Here is a 27,069-nt window from a genome sequence, read left to right as displayed (position 1 = left end):
AAGAATGCCACACTGTGCTCAGAGGAAAAAAATTACTATTCAATAGAAGCACTGGATCCCTGCCAGTCTTCCAAAGTTGAGATATATAAACTCTGATTGGATCTGACTGGACAGGGAGTGCTTACCACTCCTATTACTTTTTATTGCCTTACTTTGTACCACCAAAACAATAAATACCTTGTAGGACCCAACACATGCTATGAATATGAAAGTGCTTTCCTACTGAATAAATTTTTCGGTGCCCAGATCAAAGAAGCATTTAGATGCACAAGTAAAGAACACTATTTGTCAGATAATAACCCACAGCATATCTTGCCTGATTTCTTAACCAAGTCATATATGGTTATTTTTATTGGAAGTGTCAGAAAGACAATTGACTACCGTGTGGATCCAGAAGCATCACCAACTTGACTGAAGAGAAAGTTTCAGGAACTGTTCTCTACTCAAACTCATTTGTAGTTTGCATAGCACATGCTGCTGTGCCTCAGTCCCTAGATGAGTCAAACCCAGTACATACATCCAAATAGAACCTCAGCAGCAATTTCAGGGTAAAACACAGCCTTTGCTGAGAAATAGAGGAGGAAAGAATGAGGCTTTTTTTTTTCTCTAATAGTAATAAATAAGAAATTAATTGGACAAGAAACAGAAACAAAGCTGGAATTAGAAAAAAGAATCTCAGAACCTCTCACGAGAAGTTGTTCATCTCATTACTCTCCCTACTACAATAAAGTGGTCATAGCCACAGTACATGGTGATAGTATACAACACATACAATCATATTACACTATATTCTTTATATAATGGTCTAGGAGCCAGGATATCTGGCAGTAACCAGAAAGTCTCACAGAGCTTGTTAGTTGAAAATCTTTGTCTATTTCCTAGGAAAGTGATGTAACCACTATTCCTCATAAAGGTGTGGAGCCATAGAACAAAATTTCCAAGGTTTATGGGATAAGGAATAAAAATAAAAAAACCCTAAAAATTAGAAGAATTAATCTGTAAAGAAGTAACTCTTTGCTTCAGATATTATGACTTATACATGGGGACTTGATTAAAATAAAATGCATGGAACATAATTCATCTTTAGTGATATAACCTGCAGGTTACAGGATTCCTACACAAATATCACAAAATAATATAATCAAGCATCTTCACATTTTGATGACTTAAAAGATACATAACAAAGTAAGTAAGGCATATCTTTATTGAGAAATTCTTTAGCTTGTTAAGATTTGCCATGTCCTACGACCAGAGCCAGGGAAAAAAAATGCCAATGATTATTAGTGCCACTGCTTGTAAATGCTTAGTTGTAAATCTCTGGATTTATTGCGGTTTACCAGGAAAAATTATGCAGAATGAAGAAGCTTGTAAGCATCAACAAAGCCAGGAGCTCAGTAGAATATCCCACTTAATGACTGTTTTCCTGACAGCTCACACTAAATCTTGTATGTATCATGGAAAAATACTTGTGATCCAACTTTGGGATTTTTAGGGTTGAAGCTGAGTTTCATGCAAGGTTCAAACTTTTATTTCTCCCCATGACCTAACGATTTCACTTTCTTCTTTGCTTGGCATGGGTTTATTGAATCATTCCCATGCATGTCTACCTTAAAAGAATTTTTTTTTTTTTTAAGTAAAAGGCCCTGTGGAATATTCTAAAGAAGATTCAGCAACATGAGACAAAGTCAAATCCCTTCAAAGGGAAAGCTTCTTCTCCACATCTCTCAGGAAGAGTCCTGAGTACTGTGTACTCACAGAAGGGCTACACAGTTGGAACAAAGATCAAATTTCACCCCAAAATTAGGTGAAGTCCAACACTGTTTCCAAAATTAAGACCAAGCCTGTTGACTGGCAGTGCACCAACTGGGGCAAAATCAGAGTTTTGAAGGTAGGTGTAGATCACTATATATCTTAGCTTTGAAGACAGTGGGACAACACTGAGCACCATGTAAGATACCTCTCTTGCTCACTGCGTCATTTTTTTTGCATTAGAATTACCTAATAATAAATGAACATAGGGTTTGTCAAGTCTAGCTTCTTCTTCAGAAAGAAGAAGTGATATATCAAAAAAAAAAAAAAAAGGAAGAAAGAAAGACTACTTGGCCATTCTAAGTTTATAAAGTAGTCAAACAGGATTTGAAAGCTCAGCATCACTATGACAAAGAGGAGCTGTTCTTTTTTAATGGAAGGTTGAGACTTTGTCTCCAGCTCTTTACAATCCGTTTCCCTCCCTGGCCCACACATTAATCTCACTCCTATGCAAGGAGAGCTAGCTGTTCTTCAGCCAGTAGCTTCCTCTTGTAGCAATTCTGATTTCCAGTGGCAGCACAGAAGTGCAGACGCCGTATGTTCCTCGGACATTTATTTATAGCCTTTATCTGACAGAGCTGGGCAATTATAAAGACATAATGATAATTTGTGAACAGAAAAAAAGGGCTGCTCCTACTTGAATGTGTCCCTCGAGAAAACAGAACACCATCTACTTGCAGCAGACAATTCATGAACCTGATAACTAAAATATGAACAAACTCTATGAGCAAATAGCAGCAACAAACTAATCAAAATCATGACCTATTTATGGGTTGATTATAATAACAAAAAATGACTACAAATAAGTGCTGGGTAATTTGTGAATCAAATAAAGGGCTGCAATTCTCACATATAAATTGCTGTCAATGAATAATTTAACTAGGTCTAGTTGGAGCCATCTATTTATTAAGAAAGCTCACCAACTGGATCTGGCAGAATGATTCATCTCTATACACAGTGATAAAGCCAAGGGAAATCAGTACTGCTGGACATTTTAAATGCCCAGTTTGATCTACTGGAGCCACACAGTATAATACATAACTCTGTAGCCCTGATTTTAGATGTAGCCACTCTCATTTAGTACCGTTTTAAAACCACTTAGCCCAGTACGGATGACACAATACATAAGACAGAGAAAAATCAACATTTCTTTTGTTAAATTACATAGAAAAAAAACAAAGTTTTGCATTATCCTTCTTTGCCTTTAGAGATATTCTACATGGAAAATAACATAAATATGCTAGCAGAAATATACAGCAAGCCTTCTTAGAAAAGCTAGGATAAATCCCAGAGTGATCATTAGACTGTTCAAGACAAAACAATACAATCTTTTACTTTTTTTTTTCAAACTTTGCAAAGATTTTTTTTTCTGAAAAGATTAGCAATATAAACAAACTGTGAATTCAGATAGGGTTTTCCTTTATCAGAAATAGGTGTCACTGCAAAAGCTGAAGAGAGTAAGGTTATTAATTTTATGGCTCCCTGTTTGACTTTTTGAAACAAATGTTCAAGATCATCACATTGCTATCAGCACTAGTGTCTTCCAACATGCATCACCTTTCCCAATCAAAGTAACTGATGAGTATCCTTCCTTCAAGGTACTTGGAATGGCATTGCATAAGGCCAGAAGGCAACAACTTACAGGGAAATGGTTTTAAAGCTGCTGCAAGCGTGCTTTACAACTCTGTAAAAGCTCACTTTACCTTTGTCAAGCAAAGGCATAAAAAACAAAACAACTGTATTTTCTGTAACAACAAAAGAAAAATGGTTTTTAAAAAGTGACAACTGTGTGCCACAGTGTATATACCCCATTATCCATCTTGTACTCTGATTTCACTGTTTCTGGTTTTGAGCAAGAAAGGATAAATCCATACAAATAGACTATTACTTTCACAGTTGACTTCTGACTTGAATTACAACTACTTTGGTCCTTATTGTTATTGCATTCATATTCTAATTTCTAGACGAAGAAAGTGATTCTTAACTGAGATGAAAAGGCTGTATCTCCTTTCTACAGAAATTACCTACAGGTTACTTCAAAGAACCTCAATTCACTTAAGATAATGCAGTCAGAAATAGCACCAAATTGGAAAAAATGCAGCCAGCTTAAGCTTTGTTGCTCTCTTCACCATGCATGAAACATATATAAACACATATTTTTGCTTATAACTTTCAGGATGGCAACTGCACAGATATTACATATATTCTGATACCATGAGTATTGAACTGTGAAAGCTACACACTTGCATCAGAGGCTGTAGTCTGCCAGGAAAATGACAATATTTCATCAGAGACTTTTATGTAAGAGCACACACAACTTTTTATCTTGCTAAGACCTTGGGTTGCTTCCTAGAAAAAAATGAAGTGTTCTGATTACAAATGAAAATTTACAAGATGGAACTGTAACAAAAATCACAAAGGAATCATGTGAGGGAGTACTTTGCATCAGTTTGCTCCCATCTAGTAAGACGAACGGAAGACATACAAACTGTTATGATGGCATTCCCAAACTGAGTTTCAAGCAAACTTCCAAATATCTTTATTAGATTTGGACTAGTTTTTGTATAATCTACAGTTTCAGGGGTTCATAAGAAAAAAATGTTACATTTGTGGATATTTACTACTTGTTTCAACGCTTCTAAAGGCAAATGTATGAAAATTCTATCTGCATTTTCCAAAAATATCTTTTCAAGTTTCTTCATGAAATCTTTCCACTTGTTCATAATTGCTGTATGTGTTTCATCAGAATTATTTTTGTCATTATTCTCAGCATTGCTACCTGCAATTTTTAGAACCTCTTGGAAACCTGTTGTAACATTCTCCAGTGACCTTTAAGCCTCAGATAAAACCTGGATTTTTGGCATAAAAATTGTGGCTCACTTCAGTGAACAATTCACTCTTTAGATACATGCAATGTAGCCAACAATAAATCTTGCTTCAGGTTTCATACTCTCTTTCTAGGTCAGTCCTACCCCAATTTCATCAATGCTGTACTATAAATCCCAATAACTGAGATCTACCACTGGGCATATACCACTTCTACTCAGGATAGAGAGGGGACATTTTCTGTGCAGTGGGATTGAAGAACAGAAAAAAACATGGGAGTTTTTTTCACCAAGCAGTTTTTAAGGATGGCTTATAAAGTCTTTCACCAGACAGTGCAAGTATTACTTTTTCTGAACTCCCAAGTTTATTATATGTTCATAATACCCTCATACTAGACACCATATTTAATAATTTTCTTATTCATTTGAGTAAATAAATACATTTTGAAAAAAGTCCTTTGAATAAGGGCTACCTGTTCTTGCTGCAGCATCCTATTTTGAAAAAACCTATAAGCAACATTTTTAACCATGGGACACCTAGGCACTTATAGTGTAGGGAAGAAATAAAATGGAGGAAAGACAGGGAGAAGTGACAAAAGAGAGAGAAACAAACTATGATATATGGATTGGATTTTTTTTTTTTTTTTATGAAGAAAGAGGCCTTTCAAACTTAGACAGTTTTAAGGCTATTTAGTGTTTATATAGCTTGCTCTACATTTCATGTATTGTTATAGATGTTTTTTAGCTCAGAACATCATGAATGTTTTAGTTCATCTGTGCATGCTTTCCTTGATCTTCCTTTTTAAATCATGGAAAATGGTTCCAGGGATTTCTTCTTGCCTAAAGCCAGCAGCACAAAATGTGCAGGAATTGATATATCCCTACATTCTGTGTTAGAAGTCAGTACAGTGAAAGATTAGGATGTTTCTCCAAAGTACCAAAGCATATTTTTTATATAAGCAGTAGCTGTTAAGCCCTAGCGCACCAGAATCTCCTAGCAGAATGATGATTTGGGAAAGGTTTTGGAAATGAAGACTGTTGACTCGGCAGATTAATGCATTTGTTTATTTACTCCCAGTCTCTCCTAAAGTAATACTACATCAGTAATACTGCATCTATTGAAGGTTTAATCAAATTAGATTATACTTTTATATTCCCTGGGTCATTCTCCCCTGTAATATTTGTATTCTAACAACAGGGTGGGTAGGTGAGAAAAAGAGCATTCTCTTAACTATTGGCCATCTGTTTCAAAAAACAGGATTTTTGCTTTGAACAACAAAGACAGTAGAACATTCATTTCTATTAAATCCAATCTGTATGCCTCCTTTTCCACTGAAACTTTGTGCATTTTAAAATGCACAAAGAGAGCATTGGAATGAATTATAACTACAAAAGCTATGTAGTGTACATCTCTCACAGCATGGTTTGGATCCATCCTGCTTTACACTGCTAAGTGCAAATTGCATTCTGGCAGAACTTACATCAGAGTTGAATGCACTTCCTTAGAGGCAGCAGAAAGTACAATGGCATCTATTATAACAGCCTTGAATAAAAATGCAATTTAGCCCAACCAATTTGACATGATACTGGCATAGTATAACCACAGGATAATTTAGGTTGGAAAGGAGATCAGAAGGTCTCAAGTCCAACCTTCTGCTCACAAGACAGCTAGGTATAAGAGACTGTGTTGCTGTCTGGTCTCAAAAACCCCCAAGAATGAAGACTGCACAACCTGTTGCTTGACTTTCCTAGAAATGAGAAAATTTTTCTTTATATCCAGTCTGAAATTCTCTGCCTGTTGTCTCTTGTCTTTCCACCATGCACCAGTGTGAAGATCATGTCACCATTCTCCATGTAAACTCCCTGTAGGCTCCCCACAATGCCTTTTCTCCTCAAGGATGAACAAGGCCAGCTCCCTTCACTTCTTTTCCTAGGGCATGGTGCTCCAGCCTCCAACAGAAGGCAGCTCTCCAGTGAATTTGCTCCATTTTATCCATGTCCTCCTTGAACTGGGGGAGGCCAAAACTGGGGAACAACCTCCTCCCTTGATATCCTGGCTGTGCTCCTGATAATACAGCCCAAGATGCTATTGGCTGTCTTTGCAGTGATGGCATCCCTTCAGCATGCCTAAGTCCTTTGGAAGGCACATCCTCCAGTGCAGTTACTGGTACCCTAGTGGGGTGCCACCTGCACACATGACAGAGTGCACTCCTTGTCCTCTTCCAGGTCACTGATTAAAAATGTCAATAGGACAATACTCGGCTCCTTATCACTTCTACACATCACATTAAAACTACCCTCTGAGCTTGACATCCTAGCAGGTTTTATAGATCCAGCTGCCCACACATATGGACCCTATATCCTGATTTGGATATATGAATATCATGGGAGACAGCGTCAAAAGTCTTGCTAAAGTTGAGGTACTACTTTCTCCTCATGCACAAATCCAGACATTTTACGACAGAAAGTAATCAGATTTTCAGATGAGCTTAACCCTCGAGTAATCCATGTTGAATGTTCCAAATCACCTTTTTCTCCATCATGTGCCAAGAGAAGTGTGCTCCAAGGAGGTGTCCTCCTTGACTTTTCTAGCGACAGAATGCCCACTAGACTCTTGCTTCCCAGGTCATGGAGTCATAGAACTGATTAGCTTGGAAAAGACCTTTAAGATCATCCAGTCTGATTGTTAACCCAGCACTGACCAATCCACCACCAAACTATGTTCCTAAGCCCCTCATCTACAGGTCTTTCAAGCATCTCCAGGGATGGTGAGTCCACCACATCCCTGAGCAGCCTGTTCTAATGCCTGAATACTGTTTCAAGGAAGAAATTTTTCCTAATATCCAATCTAAATCTCCTCTGGCAAAACCGGACGAGGTTTCCTCTGGTCCTATTGCTTGTTACTTATGAGAAGAGACTCACCCCAACCTGGCTACAACCTCTTCTCAGACAACTGTAGAGAGGATAATTTCCCCCTGAGCCTCCTTTTCTCCAGGCTAAACACCCCCAGCCCCCTCAGGCACTCCTCACCACACTTGTGCTCCAGACCCTTCACCAGTTCTGCTGCCCTTTGCTGGACACCCTCCAGCCCCTCAATGTCCTTTTTACAGTGGAGGGCCTGAACACAGGTTTCAAGGGGCAGCCACACCAATGGTTGAGTACAGGAGGAAGGTCACAGCCTGGTCCTGCTCACCACATGGTTGCTGATACAGGTTAGGATGCCTTGGCCTTCTTGGCCACCTGGGCACACCTGGATCATGTTTCATGGCTGTTGACCAGCACTCCCAGGGACTTTTCTGCTTGTCATCTTTTATTACTTTGTCTCTTTTTTGAAGATGCAGCATTGTGGCAAAAATTTAATTCCAAGTTTAATTTACCAATACTTTTAATAATTCAAATAAATTTAACCAGGAAATTATAATGACAAAAATTCACAGACTAGTAGTAACTGTCACCCCAGTCTTTCACCTCTCCCAAATATACACATGCTCTATGATTTTAGGAGCTTAGGGTAGAGGACATTTTATGTGGGAGTAAAGCTGGACACTGGGGAAATTCAAAATCCTTAAACTTGGGTTATTTCCAAAATTATTGTTCATTTTCAAAGTTAAGGCCACTGCCTTTTGCTTTCTCGTGTTTACAGAAGTAGTGGTAATTTCTCAGTAATCTTTTACCATATTCAGTTTATGATAAAAACTCAATGCTAACTACTCCACAGTTTCTACATAAGCAAAGGCAGGGCTCAGGAGAAATCGGATGCTGCAAAATTAACAAAATTAAAATTATAATCTGTACCCCAGAAGTAGGCAAAGTACCACCTTACTTTTACAATCTTAACATATAAATAAATGATACTGTGTAATTTCGTACATCTTGGGATTTTTAAAGTACACTTATCCACTGTACCTGTGGTATTTGTATATAAACATGTGGTAATTACAAATTTTACCTAAAGTGAATATTAATATTTCTTAGAAAATAAGTCCGAACACCTAAACTCCATTGGGGTAAAAGAAATGTTAACAAGATCCACTGTGATTCAGTGAAATACATGTGAAATAGAATGGACTACATCAAGAAAACTGCAAGAATAGAATGGGGTTTTATTATATGCTTTCTCACACTTATAAAAGATACACTGTCCACTTACAGGAAAGCATGTGCAGAGTTTAGACTAAAGATCCAGCTAAGATAAGTACCTTGCTTCCATGAATGATCAAAACCAGACATACAGAGAAGAATGAAAGTGAAAGGCAAGCATACATCACAAGGAACATAGGTTTTTAGCAGAACAAAAAGAACACAGAATCACTCCTGAGCACAATTTATTAATGAACCATGAAGCGTAAAATTTTAGATCCTCACTTGCTGACTCAAATGTAAATGGTTACACACCAAGGGAAACTGAAAGCTAAAGACAATCAGAATTATGACAAAAGTTATTCTTCTTGGTGCTTCCAAGACTGTAAATAATGTAAATATCCCTCAATGTAGTGATAGTCTCTACACATAAAACCAATTCAGTGAATGTATCTGTAATTCAGGTTTGGTCAGCAGGTCTCTACAATACAAACACCACTTAGCATTGGCATGATTTCACTTAAAATGCTCTGATTTACCAACCAACAAGCTGTTTTGAGCAGAACTGGTCAAATCCAAGCATATTTTAACCTATCAAAAGCTTTTCTGTTACTGCCCAGCTTCCAAAGAGCACAATGAGACAAACTCAACATTAACAAACCATTGCTTCGATGAACTATTCCCTACTAATGTGCACAAGCCCAGGTACTTAGAAACTATCCTAAGTTTTATGCCTTGAGTCTTTAAACATATTAGTCCAATTTAGTATTTCAATCTTAGCTGGGGACACCTTTGTTCTGCAAAACAGTTCTCCAAAACCCTCATTATTTTTAAGTTTGAAATTTTGAACCAAGAAGGCAAGAGCTCTAATGAAGACAATACAAGGTGGAGGGTTGTTTTTCTTTTCATGCTAAGCTTACATATAAATGGGCAAGCAATGAGGCAGGGCATAAAACTGCATAATGAATATCTTAAAAATGAGATGAAAAGCAAAGTTAATAAAATATATTTGAGAAAAAATTCAGAAACAGAAAAAGTAGTTCTATTTGATATTTACAAAGTTACTTCTTTATCAGAGAGTCCTAAACCATCTTGTCTTGGGCCCTTAACTTTGTACCTTTAACTAAGTGAAACAAAAGATCGTGACACTTTGGAAGTCCTGTTTGTAGAATTTCCAGTGCTTGATTTGATTTACAAGCTTCACAGCTTCAAAGAGAACAGGAAACAGAGACCAAAATCAGAGCTCACAAAATAACATAAAAGACATTGTAGTGGCTAAATTATCTATTTACAAAAGGTAGAAGATAGACAGGTGATTGTGTCAAAGAGGAAAAGCTGATGATCAAGATGCTGTACACGTATTTCATAAGTAATTAACAGAACATTAAGACCCAAAGACATCGTGAACTTTTGCAGGTATTCCAGCAAGGAAGATTCATACCTGTGGCAAGATAGATGATATGGAAAAGCATGTCCTTGCCCTGCACAACATCCACAACCACGTGGGAAAATCGGCTGTTGTCTTCCATGAAGTAAGGAATTGGAATAACTGGTTGAACAACCTCATGCATTAAGAAGAATTTTTGTGCATCTTGAAGATTTCTCTCAGTCAGATTTACGTACAAACCCTGGTCCATGGTGCCACACTGTAAAGACAGAAAAATAGCATGACTGTATGTGTCAACAATAACAATAGATTTACTCTCTGATTTACAGCACAAGAAAATAAAAGCAAGAGCATATCTTGTAATGACAATGTGGATTTTGACTTTCAGGTTCCATTTTGGTGCTAACCAGACTGCCCAAGGACTCAGGGAGCTCAGTTTTCCTGAGGCAGTACTATGGAGGCTCCCTAATTCTAAACAATATGGAAGAGCACCAGATTGACCAGCACAAGTGGATTATGGAGATATTTTGCTATATCCCATGCTCATAGGGCAGGAAGGAGAAAAACTGCCATTCAAAAAGCCAAATGATTTTCTGTCTAGTTTTCGTACAATTTTCACAGACCTGAGTTCTAAAGACATAACAAATTTTACAAGGAAACCCCATGCCAGGGGTCTGGCAGGAATACCAGGTGTAAGTAGAAGATATAGCTCTAGAAGACTCTTAGAACTCTGTCCTAAGTAGCAAAAATTGACAGTGCAGAGCTCTATGAAATATTATCCACAGCAAAGACTTCTTTGCATTAAAACTGACCATATTTTAAACAATAAAACTGTGCTCTTTTCTTAAAGGAAAACATCCACTAGCTGCATGGACAAGTTTCAAACACAAATAAACGAAGCAAAATAACGGGGAGATAATTATAACATATTTGTGTTCAACCAAGGACACAAAAGAGAAAGCTTCTTAATGCATGGGAATATATAAACATTTACATGTTTACTCAGGCATAAATGCATCAGAGAAGTAAAGCACTACTTCATAATATTTATCAAATATTTGAGTGATGTGAAAGGCATAACTAAGTCACCGTTTTTATTCTGCTTTACTATGTCATAAAGTATGGCATGAATTACAGCATGAGCAAAATATTGTGCCAAACCATACCAGTTTTTTTAATTATTATCATTACCATAATTTCAATCCAAAATTGAGTGATTGTTCGAAATCCACAAATGTTAAAAAAAGTCAAACAAATATTTCATAATGGGAGATCAGATGAAGAAGAATGATAAATTAGCAACTGGCAGGAAACTTGCTCTGTATGTCAGACCAGTGAAAAAAATAAACCACACCAAAGAAGTTCTCTGATCTACCAAGCAGGAAAAATTCCAACTGAATAGCCATAGTACTCTGAAATGTAAATGGTCCTTGGACTTATGATAAGACATTACCCTGTCCAAAGAGAAAAGCAATGATCTCTGAAGAAAACAATGTTCCTCAAAACTGGGACTCCAATAGTACTCAAAAATGGAAAATAATTCATGAATATAAACCAACCTTGGAAATACAATGTCCGATGTTACTATATCTACATAGCAGTAGTCTTCCTTCAAATGGCAGATTTCTCTCTTTTGCTACTGAGTAGGTGAATACTCAGAGGATAAATCTACTTCTGGGACTACACAAACAGAACTTCTGATTCTTTGTCAAAACTACTCTGCCAAAGTCTTTTCTCAGAAGGAAACCAATGACTCAGTCAATGAATATATTTCATCCATGTGAGGTGTGTACTCTAAAGTCACAAAGTCAAGCCACAAAAAAAATGGTTAAACCTCTAAGCATTAGACTAACTTCTAGTATGCATCACTGCTGCAGTTATGGAGCCAGAAATGTAGCAGAAAGTTATTCAAGGGAATAAAAAGCAGCATCAGCAAAAGAAGAGAAGTTGGACATTAGAGATACCTAGAGACCAGTTGACATCCATTTCCTTCAATATTGTATTGTAAAAGGCCACATAACAGCTCTGAACACTAGCTCTGCCTTCAAAACTGTTTGTGGCTCAGTGAGATATGATACAACTGTTGTCACTGTTCTTGTAAATTGGATGAAGCACAAGCTGCATTAAAATCAGCCAGGCCATCTAAGAAATAAATTTCAACACCTGTCTTGACTGGGACTTGGAGACATGAACTAACAGTTCAGCAGAGACCTAAACTGTTTTTACACAGCCATCAGGCTGTCATCTTTCTTTGTAAGTACCATTCAGAGTGGGCTGCTCTCACAATAATTAACACCACATTAATGCAAAGTTTGTAGGGAGAGTTTAATAAGTTTTATTGGATGTGCTTACCTAGTCAGAAAGGTGATAGGATTTTTATATACAAGCCTTTTTTCAGGCTTTCTCCTTCAAAAATTTAGCCTCTCTTAGACCCTCTCCCTATCACTACTTTGACAATACAAGTATTTCTACAACAGCTGAAAAGCTGCATACAAATACAGCCTGCTTGTGCAGGCTTCTGGCATACTTAGAGTTTTAGCTGATGACAAACAAACTACTTTGGAAAGGTAACACGGCTCTAGCCTGTAACCTGTGCCTTATTTTCCTTCATTTCCATAGATCAGGAAGTAATAAAACTACCTACCATCCCAAATGGGTGATTCTTTTTCATGCTAGCAAAGACCTTATGACTCTTACAAGCTAGGCAAGGCTGTTCCAGGAGCAGAATTGAACTTGTGAAATTGCATTGAGATTAAGTGAGGGTGAAAGGTGGATAGAGGTGACTACACTTAAATACCTTGGTCAAAAGCTATTGTTGTTAATCACAACATTAATGCTGCTTTTCCTTCCATATCCCTTGCAAGAAACACACTCATTAAAATTTTTTGGTAGGAGTGGTGACGATGAAAAAGATGAAAACAATGCATATGTGCTTACTGAAATACCCCTTTCTTTTTGCAGAGTTCTTCTAAATGACCCACCCTGGACTAACTGGTTTTACACTGTCAGACAGATGCAGATTCCTTCCCCTCTGAGGCCAACAAGTTCAAATGAGGGGAAGAACATGTCACAAATTCTTTTAATCTGACTCTTCAGGGAGTGTGAACCACCTTGCACACAAAAATATATAAAATTCTGACCACTCCTCCTTTACCACCTCCTCTCACTTTCTTTTTTCTGCCAGACACTGCTCCTTTCTTTAAGTCCTAATGGCATAAACGCAATGTAAAAGAGAATAGTAGTTTGATCATACTTCAGACAGGAGTTAATGTCACCTTGACAGATAACCACAGTGTTTTATTTTGACAGAAGATTAAAGTCAAGCCTTTTTTCTCCTACCCTTCAAAGTACATCTGTTTTTCAATCCTAATATTTTTGTGGAAGGATAAAATTAAAATTAAATTTGTTGAAATAAGGGGCTCTCCTAAGCACTTTTTAAAATTTAGGCTTTTTTTAATGTCTTAGGCTACAATATAGTGAAAAACTGGATTTATAATTTATGAACCATGCAGTACTTTGAGGAAAGCTCACATAAAATATTGTCCTTCTCCCACATTTCCATACCTGAAAATTAGGGTTAGGATTGGGATATGGAAGCCAAGCAGAGCGAGAGTTCTCCTGGTATTTGAAGGGTCCATTAAAGGCCTGAGTTATGGCACTCAGATTGAAAACACAAACTGCTGAGGCTGCTATGCTGTTCCTGCAAAAGAAATAAATACATTAACCTATGTAATAACACTATGAAGTCAAATTGCTGAAAAAGAAATAAAAAGGCAATAACTCTTCAATCCTTCAAGTAATTAATGAAGCAGATATGATCAGCCAGGAGATGATATCTCAAGATAATGATAAATGATTAACTGATTTAGCACAGGCATTTAAAATATTTGATTTAGCATAGGCATTTAAAATATTTGTCAGCCTTACCAAGAAGCTTGTGTGGGGAAAAACTTGGAACTTCCTACTTTGTGCTGCTTCTCTAATACTGTACTATACTTCTAATACCCTGAGACACCCCTTTTCTAGTGCAAAGTTCAGAATGATATTATTCTCAGGGTATACGTAACATAAGTAAGGTTTTTCAATGTGTGGTATGACTCTAGATCCTATGGAATCCCTGGACAAGACACATCCACCAAAATCCTGTGTTCCAAGAGATGTTGTACAGCAATAAGAATGCAAGTTGCAGAAACCCATCAAGAGAAAACAACTGCTTACAAGATATCATGTTAAAAAAATAAACATCAATCAATGGCAGCTGGACAAAACACACAATTTCCTGGGTTTGCCCTGAAAATGTGATGTACAAGGCAATGAAATAGTTCTGCATAGTGTAAAGAATATAATCTTAAAGCTATGAAAGCTGTGAATATGAAAAGCTGCATTGTTCTTTTCCTCGTTTTGAGATAATGGAATAGATAATGAAGGTGTCAATTGCTTTCCTGTTGCAGCTTAAACTGCTGGCAACTGATCCACACAGCATTCTTCTCTGTTTGTTTCTATTTTCCCCACTATTTTGTTTTAAGCTTACCCTGGAATTTACACAAGGCTTAAGAAAACCTACTGTAGAAACTCCATAATGATGGAAAAAAAAACCCTCTAAGAACTGAAAAAAGAGTTAGGACATACAAATTAAATACCAGGACAAAAGAGCAACTTGCTTTCTTGTGCTTGTCTTTTTTATTTCAAAGGAAGCCAAAAGAAAGCCCAAAACTTGAAGTTTCATGTTTACAACTTCTGCAGAATCAATCATTATTGGAGCTGAAAAATCCCTGTTTATATCACTAAACGCATCTCACTAATATTATTAACTGTACCAATTTTTTCTTGAATTTCATGAAGTCCCATGAGAACTCATGTTTCTATAAACACGAGACTCATGTTTATAGACTTTTTGGATAGTTTGAAAGAAACATAATCAGCTTTTTTATGAAGCAGTGGCTATAGTGGACTTTATAGTCAATGATGTATAAAAGGTCCGTGTTTGGGTGTCAGAGAAATGTTTCCATTTTTTCCCTCCACAGGTATATTAAACTATATTAAAAAAGCATTAAGGTACAACAAATTAATTTTAATTATGAAGATATTGAGACTGAAGAATTATGAATGCCATAAGGTTTTATCTGATGATGTTTCATGAACAGAAAGGAATATGTTGTTCCCTGTCATAGGAAACCCTTGCATTTCTCCACCGTCACTTGCAGGCCAGAAAGGTGGATCATATGAGTTCTACAAACTACCTATGAACAGGAGTCAGCATGGGGAAGTAATCCTAGCTCCAAAATATTTCAAAAATTTCTAAAAAATTTAGCTACAACATTTGATGGCAGGCATTTAAACAGAGCAACTGAAAAACCCGACCCTCCAACAGTTATAACTAATTGGTTCTTCTTTGGACAGTTCCTCTCTCTTGGACAGTCAGAACATTGGGCCACAGGGGAAGAGGAAAGAAGAGGCAAGGGTTAAAATACTGTCTACTTTCACGTGGCAAAGGTAGTCTTAACAATAGCAAGTCCATTTTCAGGAGAGCCAGGAAGCATCAAGAACATCATTCCCATTCCATGGCCAAAGTCACGTGGATTTTCTAGAGCGGAATTCCTCCGCTCAGGCTTTTCATGGCAGGAACATGTCTAGGCTACTTTGACTTTTCAAGAAAGATCCTGCTGAAGAGTGTATGTGGATGCCACCTGACAAATACCTGTCTTTTAGTATATGAACTAGCTAGGAAAGCAGAAAAACAAGATTAAAATACTGATTGAAACAACAGCAAATTTTCTTATCCTCAGTAATCTCAAAGTCTCTGCTCTTCTCTTTCCATAACAGTGTTTAGATTTCCTACATTAATCCATTGCAGAAACCGGCTGAGCTCACCATCCAACATCAAGACTTAGGAATTGCCCCAGTCTCATGCAAGCATCTCATCACTAGTCTTGCTCACAACCCGAGCTGCCAGCTCAGGGGTGAGCCTCAGTCTGGAAGATGCCTAAACAAGCTCAAATTCATGCTCACTGTCTAGAATGCATAGAGATCATAATTTGTTGGCATTAACTTGTGAATGCTTCCACCTGGTCAATGAATATTATAAAAGGCAGGCATTCCTGTGTTCAAGGGTGCCTTACCTATGGTTTAGGTGCTCAAGGACCTTTAAAAACCTAGACAAAACTGATTTACAGAGCAAGACAGTACAAGAAGGTTGGAGAATCAGAACTCAAAATCAGAAATTATTCCAGTGGTCTGAGCATTGGGCTGTATAGCCGTAACTCAGAGGCTGCTCTCACTGAGCAGCATTTGAACACCAGTCATCATGTTTAAATTTAAAAAGGACATTTCTGAGATAAATGTATGTTTTTTCTATGTCTATCCAACTTTTTAATATTTAACAAATTTGAATTTTTAAGACCAAATTGTAATTTTTTTCCTTAATTTTACCTTATTGATATAACAGGTTCACTTAAAATTAGGTTAAATTCTTGGTTTGACCTTCAAATTCACATGAGGACATGTCAGAACTATATTAAAATACCTAAGAGCACCTCTTGTGCTGTTTAGGATGAGTTCTCTATGACCTGGACAAATTCCATCATGTCAAATTCATGATTGTGTCACATTGCAATTACAATTCATTTCATAAATACATAATGCATTTGAGTATTACAAAAGTAAAAATAAAAGTTAATTACTTCCTAACAATAACTGAAGAATATGACAGAATAGTCTTAAACACAACTGGCTCCCTGCAGTAAGGAAATAATAAGAATTTATTCCTTCTCTCATATTTTCAACAATTCATGTGGGAAACATTTGGAACTGATACTTGTTCACAGAAAACAGTGGATTGGGCAAAACAACAGTTTAAATTTATGATGTTTACTTGGCATATGCAGAAAAGAGTAGCTCAGAAGTTCTAGGTTTTGCTATCACAAACAGCAAGAAAATTAAATGTATCATTCAGTCTACTTACACATTAGTGGTAAAAATGCCATAGATCAAGTCCAGTTCTGGCAGGAAGAAAGTACTCTGAAGTTCATTGTAGTAAAATGGAATTTCCCCAGGGCGAGAGCAGTTCAGACGAGCTTTCATGAAGGTAGTCCAGGTATCCTCCAGCACAAACTTGCCACCAATATCATTTTTGCACACCCGAGCAGCACGAGAGAAAACTGTTTTCCCACAGTCATGTTCCACTGCGTTTTCCCGGAAGAAGAAGTAGGTAAAGTTCCCAATATCATAAGATGACACAAAATTTGGTTCTGAAAAGAACAGAAGGAAAGATCATTTATTGCCTTCTTGTGATATATGCACTCATACTAACGTGGAAGTTGGGTTTGTCTTTAAGCATTATATTTAGATAAACACACTTTTTGATATCCTTTAGGGATATGGCACCATGACATCTGAATAGACCAGCTCACATCCAGCTGGGATTATGAGATACATGAACATGATGCGCTGGGGTTGGCTGGGTTAATTTTTAATTTTTTTCATAGTAGCTAACATGGCACTGTGTTTTGGATTTATGCTGGAAACAATGCTGGTAATTCAGGGATGTTTTTGTCACTGTTGAGCAGCACTTACACAGAGCCAAGGCCTTTTCCTTCTCCACCAGCACAAAAGCCAGCTGAGCTGGCATCTGGGGTCAAACCACGGCACGTGGCCTGACAGGTTTTGCTCCAGGTGTTTCTAGAACAAGACTGTGCTGGGCAACCTTGGCTCAGCTCACTGTATTCAACCCTCAAAAGTGTCTTGGAGTTTTCATTCTTCACATAAGGGCACAGTGAATTCTTACAATGTAATTGCTTTATCTTTTAACTCTGTTTCTGCTTTGCCACCATGCCATTACTCCAGATGAGCAGGATAACGGGTGGTAATTGATGGTGAGTAAAAATGTGCTCAGAGGCTGTAATTAAAAGAAAAGAGAACTACACAAGAATAATTGATGGTAAGATAACTGCATTTCAACCCTATCTTGCTTAATGCTTTTGAGGGCATTATAGATTTCTTTCTTCTCATTTAAACAATTATTGAAAACTAATCAAAAAACTCACCAAAAAAAGATCAAAAACCCGATGGTAATGAAGGAGAAATTAGAGAATATGTAAAAAAAAAAAAATCTGTAAAGCAACAGATGGCAATACTTCTTGAAAGGGAAGGAAAAAAAGGAACAGTGGATACCAAAGACAATAAACATGTGGTCTATTTCCTGAAAGTATTACTAGAACTGAGGGAAGTCCGTGACCTTAGAAGAGGTTGAAAACTTGACAAGTTCCTAAAGGAAAGATAAATTTGATATACAGATTTGTGAAGAAGAGCCCCATTTGTACAAGAAACCATTTTAGAACACTGATACCTCTGAAAAACAAGGAAACTTTCGTTTCTACTTTACAAATTTTATACTGAAATGTAAAAACAAATTTAAAAACTGTTTTAAAAGCATTTGTTGTGAGGAATTACTTCAAATAAAATTAATAGATGAATATTTTTTGACAGCATTATTGTATAAAAAAAGGCTGCTGTAATTTGATGTAAGCATTTTACAGGAGTATCTCAAACCTATCAGAACTTTGGAGGGGCACTAGAAAGGCAAGCAAGCCAGCACTGCCTCACAGCAGTCCAAACTGTCAGAAAACTCTTTTTCAAAGACAGACCAGATCCCAGCTAATGTGGCCTCTTGTGCTGCTTCCATCTCTCTCTGCTGAGCTGAGAGTTCCCAGGGCAGGTTTTTGGCAGCAGTGATTATGAGCTGCCTCAGATGTATAAAGCTGAGCAGATCCAAACGTGCTCTCACTCCTCCCTGTAACTTTCACCCTCTATTTTATGAAGTGCTTCCTTGAGAGCAGTCTGGAACACACCACTTTTTTTCCACATTCAGAGCTGCACAGGTATTTTGCTGGCAGATAACAACCCAACAATTTTAAGATGTTGGTGTCTTGAGCCTTCATAAGTTGCGTACTATCAGTGCATTTGTATCCTTTAAAAAAAAGGAATAAAAAAGGCAAAATAGTTGAACAGGACTTACATAATAAGAAATAAAATTACACTGACAATATACAAAGAATTGAACTAAACTATTAGTAATGTTAACCCTACCAGAACCTTAAATCTTCATTCCACATCTGTGTAAAACTTTCATTACAATAGAGATTTTTGCTTCAAAGGCTTCAAAAAACTACTGTGCAAATACTCAAAATCAATTTGATCCACCCACACAAAACATTTTGTACAAACATTAAAAAAAGGAGGCCCTGCCTTGCCATCAGGCCTGAAGATACTTCTCACTGGAGGCCCACTGATATAAAAAGGTATCTACATTGGCAGCACAGAATCTCACTGCAGAGTTTAAAAAACACTATTGAAATCACTCAGCATAAGGAATGATGAATTACAAAAACAAACTTCACAAAATATAGGAGCAAAAATAATATGGAATGCCTTCAGAATGTATTCAGGGCTCTTGAAAATCCATGTCAACCTTTCAAAAGACAGTATTTTAAAGTTGAATTGATAATCATAATAGATGAATAAAAAATACCTAGCGCTCATTTTTCATGGCTTCAAAACTGAAAAACAATATATACAACTGCAAAAACCTATCCTTTATTGATTATGAACCAATGACATTGTGACCTGCTGTTGAAACTTGTGAAAACTGCTTTTGTTTGCATTAAATGTAATAATCTCAGTGTTACTTAGGGAATTCAGTGGACATGAAAAGATTATCACGTCAGATTTATTTCATCCTCTCTTTGAGAAAAAATGAACAGGGTCACTTCAAAACTTCAAAGGAAAAAGTAGCATCTCAACTAGGAAAAATCAGGGCTTATGTGCCCAACTATTGTGCTGTGAACTGCTATTAGTTGACATGGAAGATTTACCATGTAAGTTTTTAATGCAGCAAATGAAGTGACTCTCTTGTTTCATGCTGACTTTGCAAATAGCTCTTGGAAGGGCAAACACATCTCATTTCTGATTTATCAGATCACCACTACAAGTGCAAGGATTCAAAGATGTGGCACAATACAGCTAGTAAGAGAATGTCAACCTGTAATAATGTCACGAATATAATATACAACCTCTAAAGGGTTTTTATATACTCAATTTATGGATGTGTCAGGCTGACTAGACTTTCCCAAATTAAATGGAACCAGTGTAATCAGGAAAGCAAGAAAATGAGTGTCAATGTGACCCAAAACATATCTCCAGCGTACATCACGGAGCGGTGCTACGCAGAGCACCAGCCCAAGCCCTGAAAGCACTGGGTGGCTACTTAGTGCTGCCCCTGGGCAAACACACTACTCTGTTTGCTAACTCAGCACAAATCCTGGGAATTTCTACAATTTCCTTCAGAAAGCAGTGTGAGCACTGCCCAACAAGGATGCTTCCCCACAGACTCTTCTAAGTTACTGCAAAAAAGACAACTCAACCATATCAAGCCAAGATAGTGCTTCAACCAGAAATAATAATATTGCTTTTCTGAAGGCTGGAGACAAACCCACATTTTCTGGGGATCACAGTCTCTGTTCTTAATGTGAAAGTATTTAACAGGAAAACACAATGATTATTTAGATTATTCTCCCTTTCCACCCACCAAAGGTGTCATGCATAAGCTTATTTCCTGAGCCTTTTTCATTTAGTGGTGTGGATACACTCTGAGGGGTAAAAGGATGAGAGGAACTGTACAGAAATTTTTCTGTGGATAGAAATGGCAAAGAGGAACATAAAAGAGCTCCCTGAGAGCATCTGAGATAGTCTTGGCCTCTTCTTGCTATTTGAACTTAGGAGCAAGAAAGTACACTTGTGCTCCTCAATCCATATAACTTCACTTCTGAAGCAATCTAACATGGCTTAATTTACATAGTTAGTGGATGCTATTGCTTCCAGAGTTAACCAAATGACAGGAAATAGAAAATACTTTCCTAAAGGATTAACCTTAAGGATTTAAAGGTCCAAAGCCTACTCTAAGCAAGTAAGAGATGCCACTTCCACTGACTGTCCCTGTGAGATGTGACCACTCACATTTGAAGACCTAATAAAAAGTGAAATTAACCCCAGAAATGTTGAAAGAAAGCTGAAATATTATTTTTTCTGATTTAGACACAGATCAGATAGATTATATATGTATATATGCACACAATATAAGACGTACACACAAAGATATATGAATACTTAATATATCCAGGATCTTAGTAGTCTAGATTCTGCTCTAATGTTGAATGACATCTCTCTGGAACTTGTTCACTGACCTCACTAGATCAATGTTTCACACCACACTGTTGATCTTTAAAGACCTATTTCTTCCAAATAATTGTATTCAGCTAAATGCTTAATAGCATTTAAACTCTAGAAAGATGCATTTGAGGCTTTTTGAATAAACTTTACATTTCACCTAGAAATGCTCTTCAAATGGGACACTTAAAACAATGGAAAGAATTTAAGCTTCAGATGTGCCAGTCTTTATTATTTCCTTTCATCTTATTAACATAATCAAAAAAGTCCAGTTGCAGTTGCATTCTGTCATCTCTGGATATTTATTAAGTATATTCATTTAGTTGTGGCCCTTTGAAGCTGCTGGAAAAAAAAGTACAGACCTTGCATTAGGCTGGTCCAGGCATCACTGCCCCTGAAGGTTTAGGGACGACTTTTATTCGCAGAGTAAAATTTTCCTAAAGCATTATATGTCTCAAAAGAAATAAAAACCTTGTGGTCATCACAGCTATATCCATCCTCAGGAGCTGAACTGTAAAATGTTAAGTCCTGTATGAAACTGCTGGAAATGGTTTATTAATAGGTATTTTTCCTCTGTTTCACAATTACCTAAGATGCGTGCTAAAAATGCCAATCTGCAAGAGAGTAACTGGCTACCAATCTATTTTGACTATTTCCTTTGCAGTGCCTTAGCTCTGCATGATTTCATTTACATTCTTTTCCTTTTGCTAAATTGAAAATTTTATAGGTATGGAATAGCAAGGACAGCAAAATACACTAAAACTGTGTATCCCAGACATTTTTTTCCAATCTTCTCTTATATTGCTGATAGATTTTATAATACAATTCAGCATAATCATAAAAGTGGATGCTCACTCATTACTTTTTTTACTGATGTACTCTAATAAATTCTGAAATGAAATTATTTCTTTTCTGAAAAATTGTTTTCAAATATGGTATTACAAAATTCCTTGTTTTATTTCCTGTTGTTTATTTTAAATAAATCTCCTTCATTTTCAAGGTAAAGTGTTCTTACATGTATAATACTTTGCAATTTATTATATCATTTTGCTGATGCAAATTTGCCAGTGGCAAACTTAGTCACAGCAGTCATTTTTTACTCTAGTACTTAGTGAAGCCCTTGAAAGTCACACCTGGAGTTCCATGGATTTTGTCACCTACATTCAGTGGAAAGACACCTTGCAAAGCCGTATTTGGAAGGGCAGGGGGGTAAGTGTGAAAAATACATAGGGATTTCTTTAATTCACTCTAAACCTGCAGAAATTTGGAGTATGGGGATCTATCAAAAGATCCAGAAGTTTGGATAGTTACTTAAAATTGAATCCAAAATTCCAGACACAGAGGAATCTAGTGTTCTTTAAGGAGATTTTGCCAACCAGATGTTATGGTATGGAAAGAAAACCCAATTATGATGACTTACCCATTTCTCCCCAGATATTTTCACTGACAATTCTTTTTCTTTTCTCTTCTTCCCTGCAAAACTGTTCTAGTTTTGCAGGGAAGGAGACAAGTAAATGACTTTCCCTGCAGACTTGTTCATTTGGTTTGCATGGCCAAGCTTTGGTGGGGGGGGACTACAGGGCTGGCCTCCATGAGAAGCTGCCAGAAGCTTTCCCCAAGTCCAGCTCTGCCAATCCCTGGCAGCTCCAACAGATGGACATGCCACTGGCCAAGGCCAATTAGAAATGGTGGTAATGCCTCTGTGATAACAGATGAGAGAAGAGTTATTGTGCAGTTGTAGTTGTGGCCACCGAAGAGAGGAGTCAAAGAAGGTGAGAGAAGCAGCCCTGTGGACACCAAGGTCAGTGGAGGGGGGAAGGGGGGGCAGGAGGTGCTACAGGGGCCAGAGCTGAGATTCCCCTCCAGCTGGAGGTGAAGACCATGCTGAAGCAGCTGTGCCCATGGAGCTCCACAGGGATGCAGAAATCCACCTGCAGCCTGTGGAGAGCTCCATGCTGGAGCAGGTGGATACCTGAGAGGAGGCTGTGACCCCATGGAAGGCCCATGGAAAGCACAGCCCAGACTGGAGCAGCAGGTCCTTGAAGGACTGCACCCTGTGGAAGAGTGACCCACACTGCAGCAGTTTGGGGAGGACTGTTGCTTGAGGGGTGGGCTCACACTGGAGAAGTTCATGGAGAACTGTCTCCCATGGGAGGGACTCCACAGTGCAGCAAGGAAATGACCCCTCACCCTCAGTAGAGGGAGAAGCCGCAGGTGATGAACTGGCCGTAACCCCCATTCCCTGTCTCCCTGTGCCACTGGGGTAGGAGGTAGAGCTGGGAAGGAGGGAGGCATGGGAGGGAAGGTGGAGGGTTTTAAGGTTTTATTTTACTTTTATTATCCTGCTCTGATTTTGTTAGCAATAAATTTAATTCATGTCTTTAATTTGAGCCTGTTTAGCCCATGATGATATTTGGTGAGTGATCTCTCCCCATCCTTAACTCATGAACCCTTTGTTATATTTTCTCTCCCCATCCAGCTGTGGAGTGAGAGAGGCTTTGTTGGTGAATGCCTGGAATAGAGACAGCATCAATCCATTACAACATGCTCCTCTTTTACTTTTTCTCCTCTTTTTTCTCATAATAAAAAGGAAATCAATTTCATAATCATCCTCTTCCCCCTTCACCTTAAGGCTTCCTATATCTGCTGTTGAAATTCCATCTCTACCTCCAATTTTTCTGTCACAGAATCAGAGAATGAGTCAGGTTAGAAGGGTCATCTCACTCAGCCTCCCTGCTCAAGTCAGGTCATCCTAAAGTACATTGGTCATGATTCTGACTGGGCTGTTCTTGAATATCCCCAGTGAATCAAACTCCACAACCTCTCTGGGTCGTGTGTTCCAGAGCACAGTTACTCTCACAGTAAAGACATTATTCCTCATATTCAGGTAACCTTTCAGTCCCCTCCTTTCTTTGATAAATGCTGGTTTTCATGTGTTCATGTTCCCTGAAATTTGAAATTTTCCACCTTCCCCTGACTGAGATGCATTTCAGTGCTAAGTTCTTTCATTCTCTCTGGGTCACTGTGTACCACAGCTGTGTGCATTAATGAGGATCACACTCCTGTTGTGCCTCTCTGCAGTTGGGAATAGATGATCTGCTTGCAGCAGTGTCCTCCTTCCTCATTCAGCCTCTCTGACTGGCACCTGACACAAGCAGGCTAGATGAGATACAAAAAAATAAGCTCTGTCCTCAATAGCCTCGTTGTGTTTTTAATAAATGGTAGGTGGGCCTTGCTGTTTTACCTAGGGTAGGAAAGAACTAAAAATACCCTAACTCCATGGGTAGTGCTCGTTTTCTACCATTTCAAACTGGTAAGGAAATGCCATAAAGGTGTTTTGTAATAACTTAGTCTGGCACAGGAAAAAGGAAATTTTAGGGGAGGCATCTCCACTTCACACCAACTTACTGCTCTCCTACACTGCCACTGCCATCAGGGAGAAGATGTACGAATTTGAAAGGAAAAACACAGCTTAACTTCTCAAATTTTTCCTCTGGTAACTGCTCCAGTGAAGAAGCCTAAGGACAGGTTTCAAAACCAGCAGGCATTTTTTCTCCTATTTTAGGATACTGGCAAAAATTATGACATACACAAAAGAAAAAAACAAATTTAATCTGTGGCAGGACCAAAGAAATGTAATTATTTATCTTCTTGCAAAATAAGCAAAACTGGCAGAATATGCTTTGCATATTTTCAGTCAGGACTCTTATCTGAAAGAGTACATTGCACATTCAAGCACCCACTGGTTTTGATTTACATGAAATATTACATAAAAAAGAAAAGCTTGCACTAGGTAATTACAAGGCTTTTCATTAAAACCCAGAAAAATGAAAGGATAACACTGAAATATTATAGCCATTTCCATTAATCCTTAAAAACAAAATTGAAAGAATTAATTTTTATTCTTAGATCATAAATTCTCTCTACACATCCCACTAGTAACAAAAGTTATTATAAAAATCTGCTAGCAAACAATAATAGGCATTGATTCAGAGCTGTATTAAATCCCACTAGCTAAACCACCTTTGTAAGAATTTTACTCTTACTATTGCTTGTGAAGACTAAAAGTATCTGCTCTGGATTAATAATCTTTTTATTAGTGTTTTTAAGAAAGTGATCTCAGAAGAACCACTTTAGTAAGAGTATCTAATAACCAAATGCTTTGGACAGAAAAAGGAAAAATAGTAATATCATGTCTACCAGTAAAGTAGAACAAGCCAAACATTCATCTCCTCAGATGGAAAGGCTTCTCATTTGGAAGAGATTTATTTTATTTTATTATTTTATTTTATTTTATTTTATTTTATTTTATTTTATTTTATTTTATTTTATTTTATTTATTTTATTTTATTTTATTTTATTTTATTTTATTTTGTTTATTTTATTTTATTTTATTTTATTTATTTTATTTTATTTTAAAGCTACATCTGATCCAGGATTAAATTTTAATTGTTTATCATCTGCCCACTGATGAAATGTTATGACATTTAGAACACAGATTTTGTTTATTTAATATTTTCCAATAGCATCTACCCTTGCATGTCTAGGGTAAAGAAAACAGCTGAAATAATTTCAGGATAGTTGGAGACCCATGCAATTGTAAGGAAAGGCATTTGACAAACTATGAAACCAAATGTTGTAGTGTTTCTTCGTGTGATGAAACTGACAGTGATTTCCTTTTCTTTTTCTTTCTTTTTTTTTTTAATTTAATGTTTTGCCCTTTTATTGGCTGAGGGAAGCAAACAGACTAAGGCCAACTTTCACACTGAGGTATCAGATAACATTTAGTGATTTAAAGAGGTGAATTGAATGGAGAAATACCTTTACTAACTGTAAATGTTGGACTACAGAAAAGGTTTCTAAGTTTAAACACTGAAGGCTTTTCATTGCCAATCTGGATGCACTGCAACTGTGGACTGCAAATATAACTATTACATTTACTTCTGCTCTTTAGAGAAAACTGTGACAAGTTCTGCCCCTGCTGCACTTACAGTAAAGTCTAATTAGAAGCGTGCTATATCAACTCCAGATATGATCCAAACATTGTTACACTGACAGCTTAAAGACACTGAAACACACAGCATGCCAGTTTAATGAAAGAATAATTTATTTTTTATCATTTAATAATGTCTAAAGCAGACTGGTAAGGCAGGAATTATAGCTAAGGCAGGCTATTCTTCTTACGAAACACTACAAGGGAAATTTTAAAACATTCCAGCAACATGTTGCCCTTTACTGACCTGAGCAGCAGGCTGAAGCTCAGGGTCTTGCTGACTGCTTTGGTCAGGAGAAGAAATCAGTGGGAGAGATGTCTGCTTTAGACATAACCCTCAGTGTGTGCTCTACCACCTCAAATTGTTTCTCTTGAGCACAGAAACACTTGAACACGGATTCAGAGAGAAAGAGAGGGTAGGCAGCAGAACAGGACAAGTTACAGAATACATTACTGGTAAGCAGTCCTTCCACTTTCTTCATCTGTTTGTGCATATATCCATATTCACAGGAGTAACTTCAGGCACTACATTTTCCTTTACATGGGAAAAGACATGGCCAAAATATGACATCATGGGAAGGAGAGTTTGGTTCTGTATTTCACATTTGCAGGCTTAGTCTCCTGCAGCCAGCAGGGCTGTTGGATGGGGAGAGAGCTGGTTTGCAGCTCCCTTTAACTCCTCTGGGTGATCCTGCTCCCTTTGAGAGCAGTGACGTAGGTGCAAAGTGCTGACAGGGTTGGCAAGAGGATCACAC

General features: G+C 37.5%; 1 protein-coding gene across 6 annotated transcripts in view; it reads right to left on the bottom strand.

The window, feature by feature from the left end:
• Positions 1-27,069, bottom strand: part of SEMA5A (semaphorin 5A) — a 314,081-nt gene that overhangs the window by 107,097 nt on the left and 179,915 nt on the right. For all 6 annotated transcript variants that reach the window (XM_030230394.2, XM_030230426.2, XM_018907145.3 and 3 more), the window contains 3 exons: positions 17,063-17,348; positions 13,666-13,801; positions 10,156-10,360 (listed from right to left, as the gene is read on the bottom strand). In XM_030230394.2, the coding sequence (XP_030086254.1) occupies positions 10,156-10,360; positions 13,666-13,801; positions 17,063-17,348 (627 nt within the window). The remainder of the gene's footprint in view (positions 1-10,155; positions 10,361-13,665; positions 13,802-17,062; positions 17,349-27,069) is intronic.

Source organism: Serinus canaria, chromosome 2 (assembly GCF_022539315.1).
Source record: "Serinus canaria isolate serCan28SL12 chromosome 2, serCan2020, whole genome shotgun sequence".
NCBI classification, from domain to species: Eukaryota; Metazoa; Chordata; class Aves; order Passeriformes; family Fringillidae; genus Serinus; species Serinus canaria.
This window is presented reverse-complemented; position numbering and strand designations above follow the sequence as displayed.